Source organism: Drosophila miranda (assembly GCF_003369915.1).
Source record: "Drosophila miranda strain MSH22 chromosome Y unlocalized genomic scaffold, D.miranda_PacBio2.1 Contig_Y2_pilon, whole genome shotgun sequence".
In the NCBI taxonomy this organism is placed as follows: Eukaryota; Metazoa; Arthropoda; class Insecta; order Diptera; family Drosophilidae; genus Drosophila; species Drosophila miranda.
Genome location: NW_022881614.1, coordinates 21,515,807 through 21,539,122, shown reverse-complemented (window position 1 = coordinate 21,539,122; position 23,316 = coordinate 21,515,807). Strand labels below are relative to the sequence as shown.

The 23,316-nt window shown below is 48.2% G+C and overlaps 3 protein-coding genes and 3 pseudogenes across 3 annotated transcripts; 2 read left to right on the top strand and 4 right to left on the bottom strand.

Annotated features, from left to right (window-relative positions):
* On the top strand, window positions 1-4,400 carry LOC117193304 (annotated as a pseudogene).
* Window positions 4,401-5,212, bottom strand: LOC117193314 (annotated as a pseudogene).
* A 478-nt stretch (window positions 5,213-5,690) lies between these two features.
* On the bottom strand, window positions 5,691-8,195 carry LOC117193311 (calcium release-activated calcium channel protein 1-like). Its single transcript, XM_033398045.1, has 2 exons — window positions 8,143-8,195; window positions 5,691-6,457 (listed from the first exon to the last, which is right to left on the bottom strand). The coding sequence occupies exons 1-2, from the start codon at window positions 8,173-8,175 to the stop codon at window positions 5,918-5,920; spliced, it is 573 nt and encodes a 190-aa protein (XP_033253936.1). The 5' UTR covers window positions 8,176-8,195; the 3' UTR covers window positions 5,691-5,917.
* A 6,772-nt stretch (window positions 8,196-14,967) lies between these two features.
* Window positions 14,968-19,457, top strand: LOC117193302 (annotated as a pseudogene).
* Window positions 19,458-20,221, bottom strand: LOC117193307 (MORN repeat-containing protein 3-like). Its single transcript, XM_033398042.1, has 2 exons — window positions 19,686-20,221; window positions 19,458-19,617 (listed from the first exon to the last, which is right to left on the bottom strand). The coding sequence occupies exons 1-2, from the start codon at window positions 20,140-20,142 to the stop codon at window positions 19,472-19,474; spliced, it is 603 nt and encodes a 200-aa protein (XP_033253933.1). The 5' UTR covers window positions 20,143-20,221; the 3' UTR covers window positions 19,458-19,471.
* Window positions 20,222-20,339: 118 nt separating this feature from the next.
* LOC117193309 (calcium release-activated calcium channel protein 1-like) lies at window positions 20,340-23,265 on the bottom strand. The gene is made up of 2 exons (XM_033398043.1): window positions 23,218-23,265; window positions 20,340-21,531 (listed from the first exon to the last, which is right to left on the bottom strand). Exons 1-2 carry the CDS (start codon window positions 23,248-23,250, stop codon window positions 20,992-20,994), a joined length of 573 nt encoding a protein of 190 aa, XP_033253934.1. The 5' UTR covers window positions 23,251-23,265; the 3' UTR covers window positions 20,340-20,991.
* Between the last annotated feature and the right edge of the window lie 51 nt (window positions 23,266-23,316).

Sequence of the window (23,316 nt, the reverse complement as noted above, 5' to 3'; positions counted from 1 at the left end):
AGATCATCCTTGAGATGATTTAAAACAAAAAAAAAAATAAATAATAATAATGTCTGCCGATATAGTGAAACAGTTGAAAGGCACTCGATCCGATGTTGAGGCTGCGGCCACGGCAATTAAGCTGAAATTCAAGGAATTCAGCAAGGGCATCGGGATAAACGACGCCTCCTTTCCGCTAAGATATGAGTTGAGCGTGTTGCGCCAGCTGTGTGTCGCCTTGAAGGACAATCTGCACCAGCATGACGATCTCTACTGCGACATTGCGGCCACCGTGGTACCACACGTGGAGCCCTACGAGGAGAAGCCGAGCCTGTGGGAAGCTCATCTAACGAGCCTGCGGTACATACATCGTGAGCTTTGTCAGGAGGTAAGTTGAAGAACCAAATGCTTGCTGGCTGGTATCCTAATTGTACGGGTGCTTCGCAGAAATCCCTGACGGAATGCCAGAAAATGTACGGCCTAGTCCGATCGCAGCTCTGCCGCCTGCAAGGGGAGGCTGACTACAAGTTTTATTTGGACATCCATCTGACGCACTTCAATGGCATTCACTTGCAAATGCAGAAGGAGACGTTGCCCATCGCCGCCACAGATCAACTATATTACGCCTTGGAGGCAATGGGTGTCCTCTTTGACACCATGCGCCAGCGTAAAGTGGCAAAGAATGCGGCTCTCCTGGTCCAGCTGAATGATGCCCTGTTCAGCAAGCGAGGCAAAGCCTTTCTGATGTACCTGAGCGCCCTTCCGCCCGAGAGCACGACGAAAATGTACGACCCGCTTCTCAAGCTCCTGAGCTGCAGCTGGGCCACACCCAGCTCTGAGCTGACTACTCAATTCACGGAGTATCTGGGCCTGGTTCTGGCACTGATGCAGATCGACATGTTTTCCATAGAAGCGCCGCTCGAACAACAACTGGCACTGAAGTTGCTGCGCACAAGGACGTCTCTCCGCAGAACTACTCCATCCAGCTCCTCTACTACTATGTCAAGCTGTTGTACGTGCGCGAGGCTACGGCGGACTTCAAGCGGACTTACATCGATCTGTGCAAGAAGTTCGTCTACTTCTTCGAGCACAAGGGCGCGACGCACGCCAAAGAGCAGTGGTTTCATGGACCTGCTGGTGTTCTTCCAGCGCCTGCAGATGCTGCTTCATCAGAGCAGCAACAAGCCTCCCTTAGACATTTTTTGGCAGCAGCTCGAGGGCGACGACAGTCCCGAGGTATACACCGCCCACTTTCAACTGCTGCATGGCTGCCTTGGGCTGACGGTGAACGTAGTGAGGAGTCCGCTGGGGACCAGCTGCTCCAACGAGGCCTGTAAAAGCATTCGCAGGCATTGCCTTCTCTCCTTCGGGGTGTGCGCCCTGGAAGCTTACGTTAACTGGCAGCCGACGACCGAACAGAAGTCGGACAAGGTACGTCTGCCACAGCTGGAAAACCTTTTACCTAATGAGCTTTCTCTTCAGGCACCCTATAAGCCGCTCTTGGGCATTCTTGGCTACACCTTGGACGTGGCCAAGAGCATGAAGTGCCTGGGGCCCTCCGCCATGGAGCTAGACAAGCTGGTGCGTCTACTGGCACTCGTGGCCGAAAAGGTAGCGTGTCCCGAACAAATGTCCCTTGTGCTGGCCTTCTTGGAGCCCTTGCAACATCTACGACCGCTCATCACCAGCCAGAAAATGCTTAGTGTGCTCCTCCGAATCTACAAAGCCAGTGTCCACTGCAAGAGCTCCGACATGGCCAACCGTCTGCAGTCCACGAGTCTACGAGTGGCACGAGTCCAGTCCTATGCCCAACCCCCTAACCCCCGCCCAAAAGAAACAGCTATACGATGTGGATCTGTTGGCCGTGCTGCACTTCCAGAGTGCGCGGCCCGTACCCCTGCTGCAGTCGCTACTACGCTGCCGTCACAATGACTACCACCTGGTTCTCCTGGCACGCAAGATGCGCACCGACAGCGAGGTGGTGCGTCAGTGCGAGGAACTGCGCTCCCAGCTGCAAAGCACGGCCCTCAAGCAACCGCTCAGCCGCATGCAACAGCTGGCCATTGGCCATACCAGTATCAGTGTGCTGCTGGAGGCTTTGGAGGCACAGAAGACAAAGTTCTCGATCAAGGAGACGGCCGAGAACAGCCTGGAGGAGTTAATCGTCAAGAACAACTTGCTGGAGCTCAACATTCAGCGGGAGCATCGCCTGGTGGAGTTGGCTACATCGGCCATCGCTGGCTTCGCGGCCTTCTTCGAACGTGCAGACCAAGAGCCGCTCGGCTGCGACGATACACCAATCGACTGGGAAGCCCTGATCGACGATGCAGTTGCTGCAGCCATGGCTCTGTCCACCATGGGCTACATGGCGCAGGCCGATGAAGCCTGGCTGCTGATACTCAGGATTGGGCAAATGCTGGACGAGAGATTCACCTACCTGCGAGCCCTGACCCACTTCCTGGGACAAGACCACCTGAATTCTAACCAGCAGCTCCAACTCTCCGAGGAGGTGGATCGAGCGCAGGAGCTGCTCGACGATCTGTGGCCTCAGCTCCAAAACGGATGGTTCTTTAAGCGCCAACATACTATAGTGATGCTCTGCCTCTGCCACATGGCCAGCTACTATGCGCGGCAGGACTGTCTGTGCCACGCCCAGCTGCTGTTGCTGCAGGCCGAGGAGCTGCGCGCCCAGTTCGATGAGCGAGTTGGCAAGAGCGACATTGTGCAGATCACAATCCAGACAGTTCGTTTTCGATTGGACTACAGGCGGAAGACGCGGTGCAGCAGCCTGCCTAGGAGGCCGTCGCCCCTGCGACAGCTAGACACGCTGGTCGACAGCGTGCGCAACTACTGCACAGTGTCCAGCGTGGACCTGGGAGCCCTGCAGCTGCTGCTGGCTGACCTCGTGAGGGAGAGCACCGAGTATGCGGCCAATCGGCTGACCGCGCCGTTCGCCTTTTACGGCACCACGCTTAACCTGGTGCTGCAGTCGGGTATGGCCCTGCGGACCATTGAGGTGCTCATCTCGTGGCTCTGGATGAACCTGCAGAATGAGTACCTGGACCAGGCGCAGTCCAAGCTGCGCCTCCTGGACCATTTGCTCGCCATCAAGCCGCTTAGTCGAACGCTGGTGGAGCAGACATCGGCCAAATACATCCCCGCAATAGCCGCCAAGGAAGATCACAAGGCGAATGCCATGAGCGAGCTGACCAGCAACATGCTGCTCATGCAGCTCGTGGAGCCGATAAAGAAGCAGAACCAGCTGGACGTGGCCACACTCAAGTCTCTGCCCATGCACGAGCCAATTCCCACCAGCCATCAGCTGCAGCGCTATGTGAGCAAGCAAGGGATGCCGCCCCATCTACGGGACAGCATGCAGCTGCAATGTTTCTACTTTATCGTGGGATGTCTCCATGCCCGCTTAAACTTCTTGAAAAGGGAGACCGATCAGCTGGACGACTTCTACGTAGGGGCAGGCAATTGGCTGCAGGAGGATCCCGTACGCACCGCCACACTGGGCTCCATGCTCATCGTGCACGAACTCTACCACATCAACTATCTTCGCTTCAGAAAGAAGAACAAGGAGGCTCTCAGCTATGCGGAGGCAGCTCTCAAATCAGTGCTTCAACTATAGCTTCAACCTCATGGTCCAGATAAAGACGGCCCGGTTGGAGCTGCATCTCGTTGGCAAAGCGAGGGCGAAGACCATTAGGCGAGCCCTCGCTTTTAACACTTCGCCAGAGGATAAACGCAGGAAAGGTGTTGTTGAGGGGACTACCAAGGCAAAATCATCTGCCAGAAAGACGCCCAGGTTCAAGATATACACGGAGCTGGAATTGCGACCACCCATCGGTTGCAGCAACAGCAGCAGCAGTAGCAGCAAGAGCGGCAATGAGAACACGCCACCATCGGATCATGTGGATCTGAATGCCTGCCAGACGATCGAGATAAGCGATGACGATGCTGCTTCGGTTTCAGCTTCGACTCCGGCTCCCTCTCAACTGAAACGATCCCAATCTGTGCCAGCCAAGGCCACAAAGACACGCTCCGCTAGAATTGGTAGCCAACTAAAAGTACCAGAGATCATCGAATTGGACGATACCATGGAAGAGACGCCTTCCACCTCATCGGCAGCCTCAGTGAAGCGGTATCCGACTAGTGATGCAAGGAGCACTCGTGCCCGCAACAGGCAACTCGAGGAAACGCCAGCGACCACGCGGGGACGACCACGTCGGAAGGTACCGGAGCCTGAACCCCAGCAGGAGACAGTCAGCGTTAGGCGGCGGCAAAGGAACTGATCAGAACTGACACTTGCATAGGCTTATAATAGTTTATAGTTAATATTTGTTTGTAGCTTGTCCTTATTCCATTTGATTGTGTATTTATAAACGTTATGGCAAGGAGATCGACCTTCCAGAGAATGTCTAAAATGTTCTTATTGCTTGAGCACGCGTATCAGCGAACTCTTGCAGATGTCCTGGACCCACCGACCAAACTGAATCCGATTCTGTCCGTGGTCGAAGAAGCCAGCGCCCGACTTGCAGCCCTCCTGGAACTCTCCCACATAGCGCTTTCCGTTTGCTGAACACAGACGAAACATATGGATCGACGAGGATTCTACTGAACTTTCATTTTGTTAGAGGACTCACCCGAGAAGAGGACGCCCCGTCCGTGCATGGCATCCTGGAGCCATTCCCCACATAGACGCGTCTGTCCGCATACCAATGTATGCCGCGTCCTTGCCGCTTGTTCATCTGCCACTGACCAAAGTAGACGGATCCATCGTCGTAGTACTGTTTTCCCTCCCCGCTGCGCTTGTCATGGCTCCAATGACCCACATAGAGGCGATGCACCTGGCCATCAGGGGACTCCCGCCGCATGGATCCTTAGCCATGACGTTGGCCCCGCTGCCACTGGCCCTCGTACACCAATCGTACACGACGGCTCGATTTCACTCCATAGCCGTGGTGTTGGTTCCTCAGCCACTTGCCCTGATAGCGGCCATGTCCTCCGGCAGGATAGCGCAGGCTTCGAACACCATTGCCGCCACCAGCATGGCACGACATGTTGCAGACAACTGAGCCCCAGCCCCGCTTTGGGTTTGTTATCTGTGCTCTTCTTTCGTGTCCTGGGGTGCGTGCGGTGTCCCTTTTCTAATCAACCCCAACCATGTGTCCTGGCTCCGTTTGCCCCCATCCAAAAACTTTCGTTAGCTAGTCGCTCTTCCAGTCGCTCTTGGCACGCAAGCCTAACGACCTGATGGAGGTCAGGCGGGGGAACGGCAATAGAAAATCGCTTGCTTCGGTTAAATATAGGTAGAAAAAATCGTTTAATCGTACGTGTATAAATTACAGCGCAATTTCGCTTACATATTCGCCTATCAATATCAAAATTTGGGCTAACACGATCTGGTTCGGTTCGAATTATTGGGCGAGGGAAGACTGCGCTATGGATGAGGTCTGGGTCTGACATCGCGAGCGATGGCATACCACTAAAATACAATACAGATATTAGCGGACGCGCCAACTAGTTACAACAAATATACAAGCTAATATTGAGGATTATTTAGTCAACACAGTGGTTTAAACTTGAAAGTAGTATTTCTTTAGTTTGGGTCTTTCATCATTGCATGCGATGAGTACACAGGTGTTACGATGTGTAAAGGTCTTGAGCTTAAAGAAACATTGCTCGGGGCACAATCCTTTAGAATATACGTACTCATACTGTTTTTGTATAATAAAAATCTACTGCCTTCTGCGTATCACAATTTGCATCAACTACAAATTTACAAAATATTCACTTATTTAGTCTGAGGATTGACGGCGAGGCCTCTGGCCCACTGCCGTAAGTGTCTTTTCTTTTCGTTTTCGTTAAGTTTTCAGAGAAGGATCGCCGAGATGGTTTATTGCTTCGTGGGATCCTCGCGCGATTGATACTGCTAAACGATGTCGCCGGCGGCACCGTAGTGGATGCCGTTATTGCGATTATGGTTGTTATGGTGCTCGAGGTGATCCTGTTCCATCTGCTTCTTGAGGATCTCCAGCTCCCGTATGCCGGAGACCGTCACCTCGTACTTGTGCGTCACCAGAGACCGATAGAAGTGTATGGCGAAAGCCAGGAAGATAATCATCACGGGTATCAGCACCACGCAGGCCGACCAGGCCGCCGGCGGGCTCAGATCATAGAACTTTACCCAGCACAGTATGGCTATCTCCAGCAGGAATAGGATCAACCCCAGCAGCGTCGAAAATGCCCACGTCGTCTCAATGTACCAGTGCAGGCGCTCGTGCGGCGACTCGTGCACCAGGGAGATGCTGTGCAGGGTGCACACTACCTCGATGTTCGGCAGGATGCAGGTGCTAATCATAAAAGCCAGCATATGCACGGCCACCAGCATAGTGGTGCAGATCGCAAACGCCACTAGCATTCCGGGCGGAACCTTTGTGTCGGGGTCCAGCTGCACCTCCACCATCGCCACCTGTGGGGGGACGCAAAAGAGCAGAGGTCGGGAGATTAGTGAGAGTCGTGGATGGGCTACGGGTTACTCTGCCAAGATCGCCGCTCTCAGGAGGCAATGCTCCTCCTATTATTAATCCAGCATTCCACACAACGGGCGTTGATTTTTGCGGACCCTTTTATCACAAGTCGGAAGTCAGAAGCAGGCCTCCTATCAAATGTTACATCGCTGTCTTCGTATGCTTTAGCACCAAAGCAACTCATTTGGAAGTCGTTCGGGATCTATCTACAGAATCCTTTCTGGCAGCATTAAGGCGTTTTATAAGTCTACGTCCCAAACCTCGAATCATCTGGTCAGACAACGCTACAAATTTTGTAGGAGCAAAAAATGAGCTTTTGGAGCTTCGGCAAATGTTCCTCAGCGATCCTCATACGTCGACTGTGTCACATCTCTGCGTTTCTAGTGGAATCGACTGGAATTTCATCCCCCCTCGCTCACCTCATTTTGGGGGTTTGTGGGAGGCGGCTGTAAAAGCAGCTAAATATCATTTTCATCGCATCGTCGGGACCTACATTTTTACCCTTGATGAAATTCAGACCTTGGCTTGTGAAATCTCTGCTTTGTTAAATTCCCGTCCGCTTTATGCAATTACAGAAAGTTCCGATGATCTAGATGTGCTCACGCCAAACCACTTTCTCAATGGAGCCCCGAAAGCTGCATTCGACGAGCCAGATGTGGCGCATCTCCGGGTCAACCTACTTAGTCGATGGCAGCGGCTGTGTCAAATGAAGCAGGCGTTTTGGAGAAAATGGAGCACGGCGTATCTTTCGATTCTTCAGGAGCGGAGCAAGTGGCGGTCATCGTCTCCAAACATCAAGCTAGGAGCGCTCGTCATGATCAAGGAGGAAACGCTGCCACCATTAAGGTGGCCGCTTGGCCGCATTGAGAGCGTCATCCCAGGAAAAGATGGAACCATCAGAGTAGCCGTCATCCGCACTCAAAAGGGCCTTTTCAAGAGGGCCGTTGGAAAAATAGCGGTTCTGCCCTTCAGGATGGATCTGTTGAAAGCCTTTGCCTTCCAACGGGGGGTGAATGTTCGGAGCAGAACCCAGCCGATTAGCTGCTTGCCAAATAGCACCTAATTCTTGGCCCTCAGCCGCTTATTTTGTTTGTTACTTATGTCTATGTCACTCATTTGTTTGTTAAAGCTGTGCGCTTGCTTGCCCTGCTAAACGCTCTCTGCCAGCTCGCTCTTCGCTATCTCCGCTTTGCGTTTGCCTACCGACGTCGGCCGAGCGAAGCTGCGCCTTGCGATCGGAGCCGCAATGTAAAGGGCAGGCAAGCCACACATGCAATTTGGATGTCACGCATTAAAGAACATATCGTAATTTTATTTCTGCGCCGAGTTTTATTTAATTCGAAATAATTAGTCGGCCGATTGGGGATAAAAAACATTATCTCCACAGCTTCTATTGGGCTTATATGAAAACAGGGCGAACATTTGGTAGAGAAGTTAGTGGAAATTGTTTAAACTTATTTTACAATCAATTCCAATAAAAGGAATATTTAAAATTGTGTGGTGTTGTAGAAAATTGATTTATCAATCGGATAAAATTACGTTTTCAGAGCTGAGGGCCGTAGCTAGTAATATTAAACCAAATATTAAAATACGAGGAAATGTACAATAGAATCGTCAGTAGACTTACGGTATTTTTTGGTATATTTCTGAGGGCTGCCATAGATTTTATCCATAAGACCGCGATAGATCAGGTCACACTGAAACACACTCAAACGAAGCGAAGCGCTGGTAAAAAAGTGACAATAATGTCTGCCGATAACACTTCCTTTTCATCAGCGAGCGAGACCGGTCGTGTTTTTTCTTAACAGTCTGAAAGGTGACTTTTTCCAAGCAACAAAGGCTTAATTAAAAGTGATTGTAAAAATTGGATCATTGTTTATTTCATACAAATCTTCATCAATATATAAATTATTCCTCTTTTCATTTCCCAAAGGAGAGGTAAGTCTTTGGCAATCTGGTTAAACCAGCAAGTATGGCGGACGCCGGTCACTCGGTGTCTGCCAAATTGAAACCCCCTGATCAGGTGGCAAAAAGCGGCAAAATTCAAACCCAAAAAACAATAGCAAAAAACTTCAGTGCTTTGTGTTCAGGTGTGAAAGAGGACATATTCGACAGCTTGACTAACGAAAAGTACCCAGCAAAAAAGATGCGCAAGGAACAAAAAAGCGACAACACCAATACAGACATAAATAACACAATGCTGATAGACGATGACAGTAACAAAATGGTGGAGGCTTCTGACGGTGTGACCGTTCACAATTCTCACACAAATGCCATAAATGGTTTTACTGGAAATACTGAAATGACTAAAACACTGAATAAAAATACTAATCCGATTATAAACCCATCAAATGTAGGTATCGAAAGAGAAACAGTGTTGTATAGTGAGTGCCACATCGGTGATGCGGCTGTACTAGTATCGACTAAGAACAGGACCATCTTCGAAAACAAAAACACCAAAAATGGCTTATTCTTTTTTGAAAAAATAAGACACCTTAAAATCAAAGGAATTAAAGAAATCGTAGCTCTTGCGCCTACACTATACAAGATTTATTTTAAGGTTTTCAGCGAAGCAAATGATTTAGTTTTAAATGAGGAGTTAAAAAAAATGAATTTAGTGGTATTTATACCAAAAGACTATGTGGAATCCTATGGAGTAATTAAAGGGGTGCCCCTCGGTTTTTCTGAGAATGAAATTATGGATAATATTACTTCTAACATAAAAATTAGGTCAATTGAAAGATTAGCAAGAAGGCAGAAAATTACAACCGATGACAACAACGAAACATTCAAGCTCATACCATTAGAAACAGGCAAAATTGGTTTTGAGGGTTCAGACATCCCAGAAAAGGTATCTCTTTTTGGGATATGTGGGATGAAAGTAAGCATATATGTTCCCAGAGTAAGGCAATGTTATAATTGTGGCAGACTTGGTCACACTTCGACCAGATGCAAATCAGCTAGGAGGTGCTATAAATGCGGAGTCGAGGAGTGCAATGGTCTCAGATGTATCCTTTGCAATGGGAAAAATCACTCAGCTAGGGACAGACTGATGTGCCCAGTAGGGGAAAAGGAGATGGACATTAACAAAATAATGACAATCAAAAAAATCGCGCGTAAGGAAGTGCTTAGCACTTACTCAATCCATCAAAATTTTTCGCTGTTAGATAATTATGAAAAAAACTATCCAAAACTAGATATAAATGAGGAAAATGTTCAAAACAAAAACGTTAAAGCAAATGAAGTTTTAAAAAAACACAGTTATGCGAGCAGGTTAGTGCAGAGACCTTTGGTTCCTGCACAAAAACCCCACTATCACTTAGAATCATATACCAGCGATTCTAGTAATCACGTACCATTTTTTGAAAACAAAGAACTAAAAGAAAACAAATTTACCATTCAACAGATGGTTGACATGTTGTCTCGTTTAGTCGGCTCAAATGATGTGACCATCAAAAAAAGTGACCAGTACAAATGATTACCATATGGAACATAATGCAGACAGAAAAATTAACAAACAGAGAGAAACGAACCTTTTTAAAACATCTAAATAAATATGAAATTTTTACAACATAACATTCAATCTATTAAAGCCAATAAAAACGACCTAGTATTCTACTTAAACAATGAAAACTTCGACTTTGCCATTCTGGCTGAAGTTTTCTCTCACGATCTCCGTTTTAGGAAACTAGCCAACTTCAATATGCTAGAAAAACATAGAGAGGACGGGTATGGAGGAGTGGCGATTGCCTACAAAAAAGAATTAAGAGTTAAAAGACTGATATATGAGACAGAGCAAGATATAATTATAGCAAGAACCATCAACAACAAAGATAAATTTCTTATCACCTCAGTATATTTTGAACCTTTGTTGTCTCTTGCATCCTTCAAGCAAGCGATTAACAATTTCCTTGAATATTTAGATGCATTCGGAAAAGTCATAATTGCAGGAGATTTTAACGCAAGACATACCTTTTCTGGAGACAGAACCAACAGTGAAAAGGGAACTTTTCTCATGCAAGCTATGTCAAATGCTGGCTACAGTCTAGCAAATGACCACAGTCTCACATTCAGAAGACACATCGACTCAACATCAGGGTCTGTACTCGATTTAACTTTTACAAAGGGTATTCATATAGAGAATTGGAAATGCGAAAAGTTTTACCTAGGAGGCAGCCACCATCACCCAATAACCTTTGAAACAGCAGGATATCAACACAAACTCAAAACTTTCCTTGCCAAAAACAGGCTACTGAAAAAGCTAAGCCAGTTTGAGGCCGACAAAGATATGGATAATTTAGCGAAGAACATCCAACAGGAAATAAAAGCAGCTACTTATGAAATCAAAAACAAATGTCCAAAATTATGGTGGGACGAGAATTTAGCCAAACTATTCAGGGAGTTTGCAGAGTCGCAGAAGAAGGCAGCTTCAGAACCCTCCTTTCAAAATTATTGTTCTGCTGTTAACCTCAAGGTTAAATGGAAAAAATCTGTTAAAATTGCCAAAAGAACTAGCTATGCCAGGAAGTTAACAGAGTTAAATGTAAAATCGAACTCAAGAGAAGCCTGGAGATTCCTCAGAAATCTAAAAAACTGTCAAGAGAACACCCCAGAAATTTTCGACCCTGACAAAGCTGGGCCATACCTGGAATTCCTTAACGAACAAATAACCTCAGAAGCAAAGGATGTAGACGAAGAAATGTACTCAACCAAGAACAATGAAAATCCTTTCTTTTCCTTGGAAGAGTTAGAGGCTGTGTTAGTCAGAAACAGAAAAACGGCAGGAGGAATAGATCACATCACATACGAGATACTGAGTGCTCTCAACACTAGTATAAAGACAGAACTTGTACATTTTTACAACCGTCGAGTTGCTATGTGCGATTTCCCAGTCGAATGGAGATCTATCAGAATTGTACCAATACCGAAAAAAACATGGATCTGACTGACTTAAAACATTTTCGACCCATATCCTCATTTCGGTTCTAGCCAAGACAGTAAATGGCATGGTGAAAGCCAGGCTGGAAAAGCATTGGCCATTGGGCGCTCGATTCTGCGTGCTGTGCTGCCGATCAACGAAGTAATATCGGTGTGGCGTTATCAAACAAGAGTCGAGGATACATCTACCAGCCAGTTCGTCAAGCAGAAGAATATTTAAATGGTACACAGCACAACATGCGTGAATATGTCGCCGGCAACGATGAGCCAAGGGTGCTAAAAACAGATATTTTCGCGGAACAGGAACAAAAGAACTGGAAAGCAAGAACAACTCGTAGAACTGATTATCTGGAAAATATCCCAGATAGAGATAACGGCCAGAATTCTATCAGAATTGTACCAATACCGAAAAAAACATGGATCTGACTGACTTAAAACATTTTCGACCCATATCCCTCATTTCGGTTCTAGCCAAGACAGTAAATGGCATGGTGAAAGCCAGGCTGGAAAAGCATATACAAGAAAACAAGATTATACCCTACAGATCTTATGCATACCAAAAAAAACAAGTCTGCAGCGATGTGCATAAATGATGTCATCAATGTGGTAGCGGCAAAGAAAAAGAACAAGGAACACGTTACTCTTGTGGTTGTTGACCTCAACAATGCCTACAATTGTGTCAACCTGAAATTCTTAAAAAGACTAATGGAAAATGAGTGTTTTCCTAAAACATACATTGACTGGATCATCAGTTTTATGCATAGCTCGCAAACGACGGTCAACACTTTTTCCCTTTGCGGTCTCGTCACTGACAAAACCGAAAAAGACCACGCAGAAGCGGTCTCTCACTGAGCAGAACACTTTTTGTCTCTTCGCTTGTGTTATGTGTTTCGGGTTTTCGGTTGAGCCCGACACACGATCGGGTCTCACAATAACAGCTTAGAGAGACACTTTGGTCAAGCGCTCGCAGCAAAAGTGTCTTTAGATGAGCAGAACCCAAAAAGTGTCTGAGTAAAGTGTTTTTAGTTTTTTATTCGTGTTTATGTTTATTTATTCATGTTTTTCGCATCTTATGGTTATGTTATTGTAATATTTATACTTATATGCGAATTTTCTGCAAACTGAAGAGACATGGATATGGATGTATGTATATATGTATGTATATATTTTGTATTAATACGAATTTAGCTTAACCACTAACAATGAGTTAATATTTTCCGCACTTAAAGAGCAACGTTTTTCATTCAAAATATAATGAAGTGCTGAAAAGGCTCTTTCGACCGATACCTGAGTGGCCGGTGTAGCCAGCACCACCTGTGCGAGCGAATTCAAGTGTGGTGATCTTAGCTTCATGTCGTTAAAAAGCTGCAATATATCGGCATTTAATGGTAAACGGCCATTGTTCATAGCAAAGTTCTTCACATCAGTAAAAATTTCGGAAAGTTGTTCAGGAACAGGCTCATTTTGGGTTTGGGACAGTGTCTGACACAATTCACGAAGGCAAGTGATCGTTGCCACAGCCACCACACGTACAAGCACGCATACATACGCAAAAGACACTTTTTTCGTTCGCTCGCGACAAGATGCTCAGTGAAAAACAGGAACAAAAGAGAAGTGAAAAAGTCGGTCTTTGCTTGAGCGAAGAGCGAGTTGAGCAAAAACAGATTTGATCGGGTCTTTTCAGTCCCTTTTCTCAATGTGTTCGTCAATGAGAGGTTGTTAGCAGACACGCCGAAAGTGTAAACAGTTATTTGCGAGCTATGGTTTTATGTCTATGAGCCTACTGAAAATAGGGGAAGCTGTTCAGGTAGTTCAGGGAGGAATCCCACAGGGCTCTTGTCTGTCGCCCCTCCTTTTTAATGTATACACAAAAAGACTACATCAGATCTGTGATAGAAATACTCATATGATGCAATTTGCAGATGACTTCGTTATAATCTCTCCCAACAGAGAGTTTACTGTAGCGGTTGAAAACCTTAATAAAAAACTAAATGACTTTAACCTTCTATGTGGTGATCTCGGTTTTAGCTTCAATCCAAGCAAATCTGCAGCAATGAATGTAGGAAAAAGACAGGTCAGAGCGGTAAATATTTCTGTTAGAAATGTGCCTATACCAAATCGAAAAGATATCCGTTTCTTAGGCAGACTGATTAGCGCAAACATGTCAAATGCCAGTCATGTAAAAATGGTTAAAGAACAAACAAAAAAATGCACCAGACTCTTCCAGCTTGCGACTACTATCAAATCAGGTCTAAAACCTAAAACAAGTACCAACATCTTCAAAGCTTTTATTAGAACAAAATAAGAATATGCTATCACAAGTTTTTCAGACATGGGATCTGGAGCAAGTAAAGATATAGAAATAGCGCAAGCTAAATCACTCAGAAGGTGTGTTGGGGTGCCACCTGACACAAGCAAACACGAAATTTTTGTCCTCGCTGGTGTAATGCCACCTGTTTTCAGGAAGAAATGAATGAAGAATGAAGAAATAAAAACTATATTTTATGAGATTCTGAACAAGTACAGAAAGGACGACTATAACATTCTATCAACAGATGCCTCAGTTACAGAAAGTACATGTGGCATAGGAATAGTAGAATGGCCTAGTGGAAATATCCACAAGTACAAAATAGAAAACAGATTATCCTCAGTAGGTGCCGAACTCGTAGGCCTTAAAAAGGCCTGCGAACTATGTCTTAAATATAATTACAAAAAGGCTTTGATTTTAAGTGATGGATTAGGAGCTATTAATTTAATTAGAAATAAGAATACAGACTCGTACCTAGTGAATGATATTCACAACATAATTAACCAATCAGACATTCAGAAACTTGACATTCTATGGGTCCCTGGTCACAAGGGTGTGGCCATCAACGAAAAGACTGACATAGCAGCAAAGGCTGCTACAAGGGAGGGGCTTACAATAAATATAAAATACAGCTACAAGGAGGCTCAAAGAGAAATTAGGAACTTTTTAGTATACAAATGGAATGAGGACTACAGGACGAAGTGTAGGACGAAGGGATCCAGCCTCATAGACATATTTCCAGACATACCCAGTAAACCCTGGCATTTTTCTCTTAAATGGAATGCTAAAAGCATCAAGACCATTAACAGACTTATGACGGAACACACATACGACAAAGTCTTCCTACACAGAATCAAAGCAATTGATTCAAATATCTGCGAAACGTGCAATGTAACTGAATATGCCGAACACCTGATCTTCGATTGCCAAAGATTTGCCGGGCTCAGAATATTAATAAAAAAAGAGCCGCTACATCTCAGAGAGCTGGCAATCTTCATCAAAACTGCTGACTTAAACTTTTGACCCCTTTTTTCTTCATCATGTTATAAAGTAATTTCAGTTTATTTTCTAAAACAGTTAAGTAATTTTCCTCTTTTTTTTTATATACCGACCTGTCAAACTCGCCAAACTACATCACCAGTATCTGATCAATGTAGCTACAGTGCTACGATCAAAATTCCGATCATCCTTGAGATGATTTAAAAAAAAAAAAAAAATAATAATAATAATGTCTGCCGATATAGTGAAACAGTTGAAAGGCACTCGATCCGATGTTGAGGCTGCGGCCACGACAATTAAGCTGAAATTCAAGGAATTCAGCAAGGGCATCGGGATAAACGACGCCTCCTTTCCGCTAAGATATGAGTTGAGCGTGTTGCGCCAGCTGTGTGTCGCCTTGAAGGACAATCTGCACCAGCATGACGATCTCTACTGCGACATTGCGGCCACCGTGGTACCACACGTGGAGCCCTACGAGGAGAAGCCGAGCCTGTGGGAAGCTCATCTAACGAGCCTGCGGTACATACATCGTGAGCTTTGTCAGGAGGTAAGTTGAAGAACCAAATGCTTGCTGGCTGGACGAAGTGTAGTAATTGTACGGGTGCTTCGCAGAAATCCCTGACGGAATGCCAGAAAATGTACGGCCTAGTCCGATCGCAGCCCTGCCGCCTGCAAGGGGAGGCTGACTACAAGTTTTATTTGGACATCCATCTGACGCACTTCAATGGCATTCACTTGCAAATGCAGAAGGAGACGTTGCCCATCGCCGCCACAGATCAACTATATTACGCCTTGGAGGCAATGGGTGTCCTCTTTGACACCATGCGCCAGCGTAAAGTGGCAAAGAATGCGGCTCTCCTGGTCCAGCTGAATGATGCCCTGTTCAGCAAGCGAGGCAAAGCCTTTCTGATGTACCTGAGCGCCCTTCCGCCCGAGAGCACGACGAAAATGTACGACCCGCTTCTCAAGCTCCTGAGCTGCAGCTGGGCCACACCCAGCTCTGAGCTGACTACTCAATTCACGGAGTATCTGGGCCTGGTTCTGGCACTGATGCAGATCGACATGTTTTCCATAGAAGCGCCGCTCGAACAACAACTGGCACTGAAGTTGCTGCGCATTTGTCGCGACCTGTACAAGGACGTCTCTCCGCAGAACTACTCCATCCAGCTCCTCTACTACTATGTCAAGCTGTTGTACGTGCGCGAGGCTACGGCGGACTTCAAGCGGACTTACATCGATCTGTGCAAGAAGTTCGTCTACTTCTTCGAGCACAAGGGCGCGACGCACGCCAAAGAGCAGTGGTTCATGGACCTGCTGGTGTTCTTCCAGCGCCTGCAGATGCTGCTTCATCAGAGCAGCAACAAGCCTCCCTTAGACATTTTTTGGCAGCAGCTCGAGGGCGACGACAGTCCCGAGGTATACACCGCCCACTTTCAACTGCTGCATGGCTCCATTGGGCTGACGGTGAACGTAGTGAGGAGTCCGCTGGGGACCAGCTGCTCCAACGAGGCCTGTAAAAGCATTCGCAGGCATTGCCTTCTCTCCTTCGGGATGTGCGCCCTGGAAGCTTACGTTAACTGGCAGCCGACGACCGAACAGAAGTCGGACAAGGTACGTCTGCCACAGCTGGAAAACCTTTTACCTAATGAGCTTTCTCTTCAGGCACCCTATAAGCCGCTCTTGGGCATTCTTGGCTACACCTTGGACGTGGCCAAGAGCATGAAGTGCCTGGGGCCCTCCGCCATGGAGCTAGACAAGCTGGTGCGTCTACTGGCACTCGTGGCCGAAAAGGTAGCGTGTCCCGAACAAATGTCCCTTGTGCTGGCCTTCTTGGAGCCCTTGCAACATCTACGACCGCTCATCACCAGCCAGAAAATGCTTAGTGTGCTCCTGCGAATCTACAAAGCCAGTGTCCACTGCAAGAGCTCCGACATGGCCAACCGTCTGCAGTCCACCTACCTTGCGGCCCAAACGAATCCCTCGCGGTTGCGTTCACAGCTCTTCGTCCACTACCACAATGCCAATAATACGGAGAAGTGCGTCTACGAGTGGCACGAGTCCAGTCCTATGCCCAACCCCCTAACCCCCGCCCAAAAGAAACAGCTATACGATGTGGATCTGTTGGCCGTGCTGCACTTCCAGAGTGCGCGGCCCGTACCCCTGCTGCAGTCGCTACTACGCTGCCGTCACAATGACTACCACCTGGTTCTCCTGGCACGCAAGATGCGCACCGACAGCGAGGTGGTGCGTCAGTGCGAGGAACTGCGCTCCCAGCTGCAAAGCACGGCCCTCAAGCAACCGCTCAGCCGCATGCAACAGCTGGCCATTGGCCATACCAGTATCAGTGTGCTGCTGGAGGCTTTGGAGGCACAGAAGACCAAGTTCTCGATCAAGGAGACGGCCGAGAACAGCCTGGAGGAGTTAATCGTCAAGAACAACTTGCTGGAGCTCAACATTAAGCGGGAGCATCGCCTGGTGGAGTTGGCTACATCGGCCATCGCTGGCTTCGCGGCCTTCTTCGAACGTGCAGACCAAGAGCCGCTCGGCTGCGACGATACACCAATCGACTGGGAAGCCCTGATCGACGATGCAGTTGCTGCAGCCATGGCTCTGTCCACCATGGGCTACATGGCGCAGGCCGATGAAGCCTGGCTGCTGATACTCAGGATTGGGCAAATGCTGGACGAGAGATTCACCTACCTGCGAGCCCTGACCCACTTCCTGGGACAAGACCACCTGAATTCTAACCAGCAGCTCAACTCTCCGAGGAGGTGGATCGAGCGCAGGAGCTGCTCGACGATCTGTGGCCTCAGCTCCAAAACGGATGGTTCTTTAAGCGCCAACATACTATAGTGATGCTCTGCCTCTGCCACATGGCCAGCTACTATGCGCGGCAGGACTGTCTGTGCCACGCCCAGCTGCTGTTGCTGCAGGCCGAGGAGCTGCGCGCCCAGTTCGATGAGCGAGTTGGCAAGAGCGACATTGTGCAGATCACAATCCAGACAGTTCGTTTTCGATTGGACTACAGGCGGAAGACGCGGTGCAGCAGCCTGCCTAGGAGGCCGTCGCCCCTGCGACACCTAGACACGCTGGTCGACAGCGTGCGCAACTACTGCACAGTGTCCAGCGTGGACCTGGGAGCCCTGCAGCTGCTGCTGGCTGACCTCGTGAGGGAGAGCACCGAGTGTGCGGCCAATCGGCTGACCGCGCCGTTCGCCTTTTACGGCACCACGCTTAACCTGGTGCTGCAGTCGGGTATGGCCCTGCGGACCATTGAGGTGCTCATCTCGTGGCTCTGGATGAACCTGCAGAATGAGTACCTGGACCAGGCGCAGTCCAAGCTGCGCCTCCTGGACCATTTGCTCGCCATCAAGCCGATTAGTCGAACGCTGGTGGAGCAGACATCGGCCAAATACATCCCCGCAATAGCCGCCAAGGAAGATCTCAAGGCGAATGCCATGAGCGAGCTGACCAGCAACATGCTGCTCATGCAGCTCGTGGAGCCGATAAAGAAGCAGAACCAGCTGGACGTGGCCACACTCAAGTCTCTGCCCATGCACGAGCCAATTCCCACCAGCCATCAGCTGCAGCGCTATGTGAGCAAGCAAGGGATGCCGCCCCATCTACGGGACAGCATGCAGCTGCAATGTTTCTACTTTATCGTGGGATGTCTCCATGCCCGCTTAAACTTCTTGAAAAGGGAGACCGATCAGCTGGACGACTTCTACGTAGGGGCAGGCAATTGGCTGCAGGAGGATCCCGTACGCACCGCCACACTGGGCTCCATGCTCATCGTGCACGAACTCTACCACATCAACTATCTTCGCTTCAGAAAGAAGAACAAGGAGGCTCTCAGCTATGCGGAGGCAGCTCTCAAATCAGTGCCCCAAACGGCGGACATCAACTATAGCTTCAACCTCATGGTCCAGATAAAGACGGCCCGGTTGGAGCTGCATCTCGTTGGCAAAGCGAGGGCGAAGACCATTAGGCGAGCCCTCGCTTTTAACACTTCGCCAGAGGATAAACGCAGGAAAGGTGTTGTTGAGGGGACTACCAAGGCAAAATCATCTGCCAGAAAGACGCCCAGGTTCAAGATATACACGGAGCTGGAATTACGACCACCCATCGGCTGCAGCAACAGCAGCAGCAGTAGCAGCAAGAGCGGCAATGAGAACACGCCACCATCGGATCATGTGGATCTGAATGCCTGCCAGACGATCGAGATAAGCGATGACGATGCTGCTTCGGTTTCAGCTTCGACTCCGGCTCCCTCTCAACTGAACCGATCCCAATCTGTGCCAGCCAAGGCCACAAAGACACGCTCCGCTAGAATTGGTAGCCAACTAAAAGTACCAGAGATCATCGAATTGGACGATACCATGGAAGAGACGCCTTCCACCTCATCGGCAGCCTCAGTGAAGCGGTATCCGACTAGTGATGCAAGGAGCACTCGTGCCCGCAACAGGCAACTCGAGGAAACGCCAGCGACCACGCGGGGACGACCACGTCGGAAGGTACCGGAGCCTGCACCCCAGCAGGAGACAGTCAGCCTTAGGCGGCGGCAAAGGAACTGATCAGAACTGACACTTGCATAGGCTTATAATAGTTTATAGTTAATATTTGTTTGTAGCTTGTCCTTATTCCATTTGATTGTGTATTTATAAACGTTATGGCAAGGAGATCGACCTTCCAGAGAATGTCTAAAATGTTCTTATTGCTTGAGCACGCGTATCAGCGAACTCTTGCAGATGTCCTGGACCCACCGACCAAACTGAATCCGATTCTGTCCGTGGTCGAAGAAGCCAGCGCCCGACTTGCAGCCCTCCTGGAACTCTCCCACATAGCGCTTTCCGTTTGCTGAACACAGACGAAACATATGGATCGACGAGGATTCTACTGAACTTTCATTTTGTTAGAGGACTCACCCGAGAAGAGGACGCCCCGTCCGTGCATGGCATCCTGGAGCCATTCCCCCACATAGACGCGTCTGTCCGCATACCAATGTATGCCGCGTCCTTGCCGCTTGTTCATCTGCCACTGACCAAAGTAGACGGATCCATCGTCGTAGTACTGTTTTCCCTCCCCGCTGCGCTTGTCATGGCGCCAATGACCCACATAGAGGCGATGCACCTGGCCATCAGGGGACTCCCGCCGCATGGATCCGTAGCCATGACGTTGGCCCCGCTGCCACTGGCCCTCGTACACCAATCCACGACGGCTCGATTTCACTCCATAGCCGTGGTGTTGGTTCCTCAGCCACTTGCCCTGATAGCGGCCATGTCCTCCGGCAGGATAGCGCAGGCTTCGAACACCATTGCCGCCACCAGCATGGCACGACATGTTGCAGACAACTGAGCCCCAGCCCCGCTTTGGGTTTGTCATCTGTGCTCTTCTTTCGTGTCCTGGGGTGCGTGCGGTGTCCCTTTTCTAATCAACCCCAACCATGTGTCCTGGCTCCGTTTGCCCCATCCAAAAACTTTCGTTAGCTAGTCGCTCTTCCAGTCGCTCCTGGCACGCAAGCCTAACGACCTGATGGAGGTCAGGCGGGGGGAACGGCAATAGAAAATCGCTTGCTTCGGTTAAATATAGGTAGAAAAAATCGTTTAATCGTACGTGTATAAATTACAGCGCAATTTCGCTTACATATTCGCCTATCAATATCAAAATTTGGGCTAACACGATCTGGTTCGGTTCGAATTATTGGGTTCTTACACACTACGTGGGCGAGTGAAGACTGCGCTATGGATGAGGTCTGGGTCTGACATCGCGAGCGATGGCATACCACTAAAATACAATACAGATATTAGCGGACGCGCCAACTAGTTACAACAAATATACAAGCTAATATTGAGGAATATTTAGTCAACACAGTGGTTTAAACTTGAAAGTAGTATTCCTTTAGTTTGGGTCTTTCATCATTGCATGCGATGAGTACACAGGGGTTACGATGTGTAAAGGTCTTGAGCTTAAAGAAACATTGCTCGGGGCACAATCCTTTAGAATATACGTACTCATACTGTTTTTGTATAATAAAAATCTACTGCCTTCTGCGTATCACAATTTGCATCAACTACAAATTTACAAAATATTCACTTATTTAGTCTGAGGATTGACGGCGAGGCCTCTGGCCCACTGCCGTAAGTGTCTTTTCTTTTCGTTTTCGTTAAGTTTTCAGAGAAGGATCGCCGAGATGGTTTATTGCTTCGTGGGATCCTCGCGCGATTGATACTGCTAAACGATGTCGCCGGCGGCACCGTAGTGGATGCCGTTATTGCGATTATGGTTGTTATGGTGCTCGAGGTGATCCTGTTCCATCTGCTCCTTGAGGATCTCCAGCTCCCGTATGCCGGAGACCGTCACCTCGTACTTGTGCGTCACCAGAGACCGATAGAAGTGTATGGCGAAAGCCAGGAAGATAATCATCACGGGTATCAGCACCACGCAGGCCGACCAGGCCGCCGGCGGGCTCAGATCATAGAACTTTACCCAGCACAGTATGGCTATCTCCAGCAGGAATAGGATCAACCCCAGCAGCGTCGAAAATGCCCACGCCGTCTCAATGTACCAGTGCAGGCGCTCGTGCGGCGACTCGTGCACCAGGGAGATGCTGTGCAGGTTGCACACTACCTCGATGTTCGGCAGGATGCAGGTGCTAATCATCAAAGCCAGCATATGCACGGCCACCAGCATAGTGGTGCAGATCGCAAACGCCACTAGCATTCCGGGCGGAACCTTTGTGTCGGGGTCCAGCTGCACCTCCACCATCGCCACCTGTGGGGGGACGCAAAAGAGCAGAGGTCGGGAGATTAGTGAGAGTCGTGGATGGGCTACGGGTTACTCTGCCAAGATCGCCGCTCTCAGGAGGCAATGCTCCTCCTATTATTAATCCAGCATTCCACACAACGGGCGTTGATTTTTGCGGACCCTTTTATCACAAGTCGGAAGTCAGAAGCAGGCCTCCTATCAAATGTTACATCGCTGTCTTCGTATGCTTTAGCACCAAAGCAACTCATTTGGAAGTCGTTCGGGATCTATCTACAGAATCCTTTCTGGCAGCATTAAGGCGTTTTATAAGTCTACGTCCCAAACCTCGAATCATCTGGTCAGACAACGCTACAAATTTTGTAGGAGCAAAAAATGAGCTTTTGGAGCTTCGGCAAATGTTCCTCAGCGATCCTCATACGTCGACTGTGTCACATCTCTGCGTTTCTAGTGGAATCGACTGGAAATTCATCCCCCCTCGCTCACCTCATTTTGGGGGTTTGTGGGAGGCGGCTGTTAAAGCAGCTAAATATCATTTTCATCGCATCGTCGGGACCTACATTTTTACTCTTGATGAAATTCAGACCTTGGCTTGTGAAATCTCTGCTTTGTTAAATTCCCGTCCGCTTTATGCAATTACAGAAAGTTCCGATGATCTAGATGTGCTCACGCCAAACCACTTTCTCAATGGAGCCCCGAAAGCTGCATTCGACGAGCCAGATGTGGCGCATCTCCGGGTCAACCTACTTAGTCGATGGCAGCGGCTGTGTCAAATGAAGCAGGCGTTTTGGAGAAAATGGAGCACGGCGTATCTTTCGATTCTTCAGGAGCGGAGCAAGTGGCGGTCATCGTCTCCAAACATCAAGCTAGGAGCGCTCGTCATGATCAAGGAGGAAACGCTGCCACCATTAAGGTGGCCGCTTGGCCGCATTGAGAGCGTCATCCCAGGAAAAGATGGAACCATCAGAGTAGCCGTCATCCGCACTCAAAAGGGCCTTTTCAAGAGGGCCGTTGGAAAAATAGCGGTTCTGCCCCTTCAGGATGGATCTGTTGAAAGCCTTTGCCTTCCAACGGGGGGTGAATGTTCGGAGCAGAACCCAGCCGATTAGCTGCTTGCCAAATAGCACCTAATTCTTGGCCCTCAGCCGCTTATTTTGTTTGTTACTTATGTCTATGTCACTCATTTGTTTGTTAAAGCTGTGCGCTTGCTTGCCCTGCTAAACGCTCTCTGCCAGCTCGCTCTTCGCTATCTCCGCTTTGCGTTTGCCTACCGACGTCGGCCGAGCGAAGCTGCGCCTTGCGATCGGAGCCGCAATGTAAAGGGCAGGCAAGCCACACATGCAATTTGGATGTCACGCATTAAAGAACATATCGTAATTTTATTTCTGCGCCGAGTTTTATTTAATTCGAAATAATTAGTCGGCCGATTGGGGATAAAAAACATTATCTCCACAGCTTCTATTGGGCTTATATGAAAACAGGGCGAACATTTGGTAGAGAAGTTAGTGGAAATTGTTTAAACTTATTTTACAATCAATTCCAATAAAAGGAATATTTAAAATTGTGTGGTGTTGTAGAAAATTGATTTATCAATCGGATAAAATTACGTTTTCAGAGCTGAGGGCCGTAGCTAGTAATATTAAACCAAATATTAAAATACGAGGAAATGTACAATAGAATCGTCAGTAGACTTACGGTATTTTTTGGTATATTTCTGAGGGCTGCCATAGATTTTATCCATAAGACCGCGATAGATCAGGTCACACTGAAACACACTCAAACGAAGCGAAGCGC

Excerpts from the sequence above, each read along its gene's own strand:
- LOC117193309 (XM_033398043.1), bottom strand. The coding sequence starts at position 23,250 with ATGGCAGCCCTCAGAAATATACCAAAAAATACC. Across the intron at positions 21,532-23,217 it reads GAAATATACCAAAAAATACC|GTGGCGATGGTGGAGGTGCA; the intron begins GTAAGTCTACTG and ends GTCCCCCCACAG.
- LOC117193307 (XM_033398042.1), bottom strand. The coding sequence starts at position 20,142 with ATGACAAACCCAAAGCGGGGCTGGGGCTCAGTTGTCTGCAACATGTCG. Across the intron at positions 19,618-19,685 it reads ACGGGGCGTCCTCTTCTCGG|CAAACGGAAAGCGCTATGTG; the intron begins GTGAGTCCTCTA and ends GTCTGTGTTCAG.
- LOC117193311 (XM_033398045.1), bottom strand. The coding sequence starts at position 8,175 with ATGGCAGCCCTCAGAAATATACCAAAAAATACC. Across the intron at positions 6,458-8,142 it reads GAAATATACCAAAAAATACC|GTGGCGATGGTGGAGGTGCA; the intron begins GTAAGTCTACTG and ends GTCCCCCCACAG.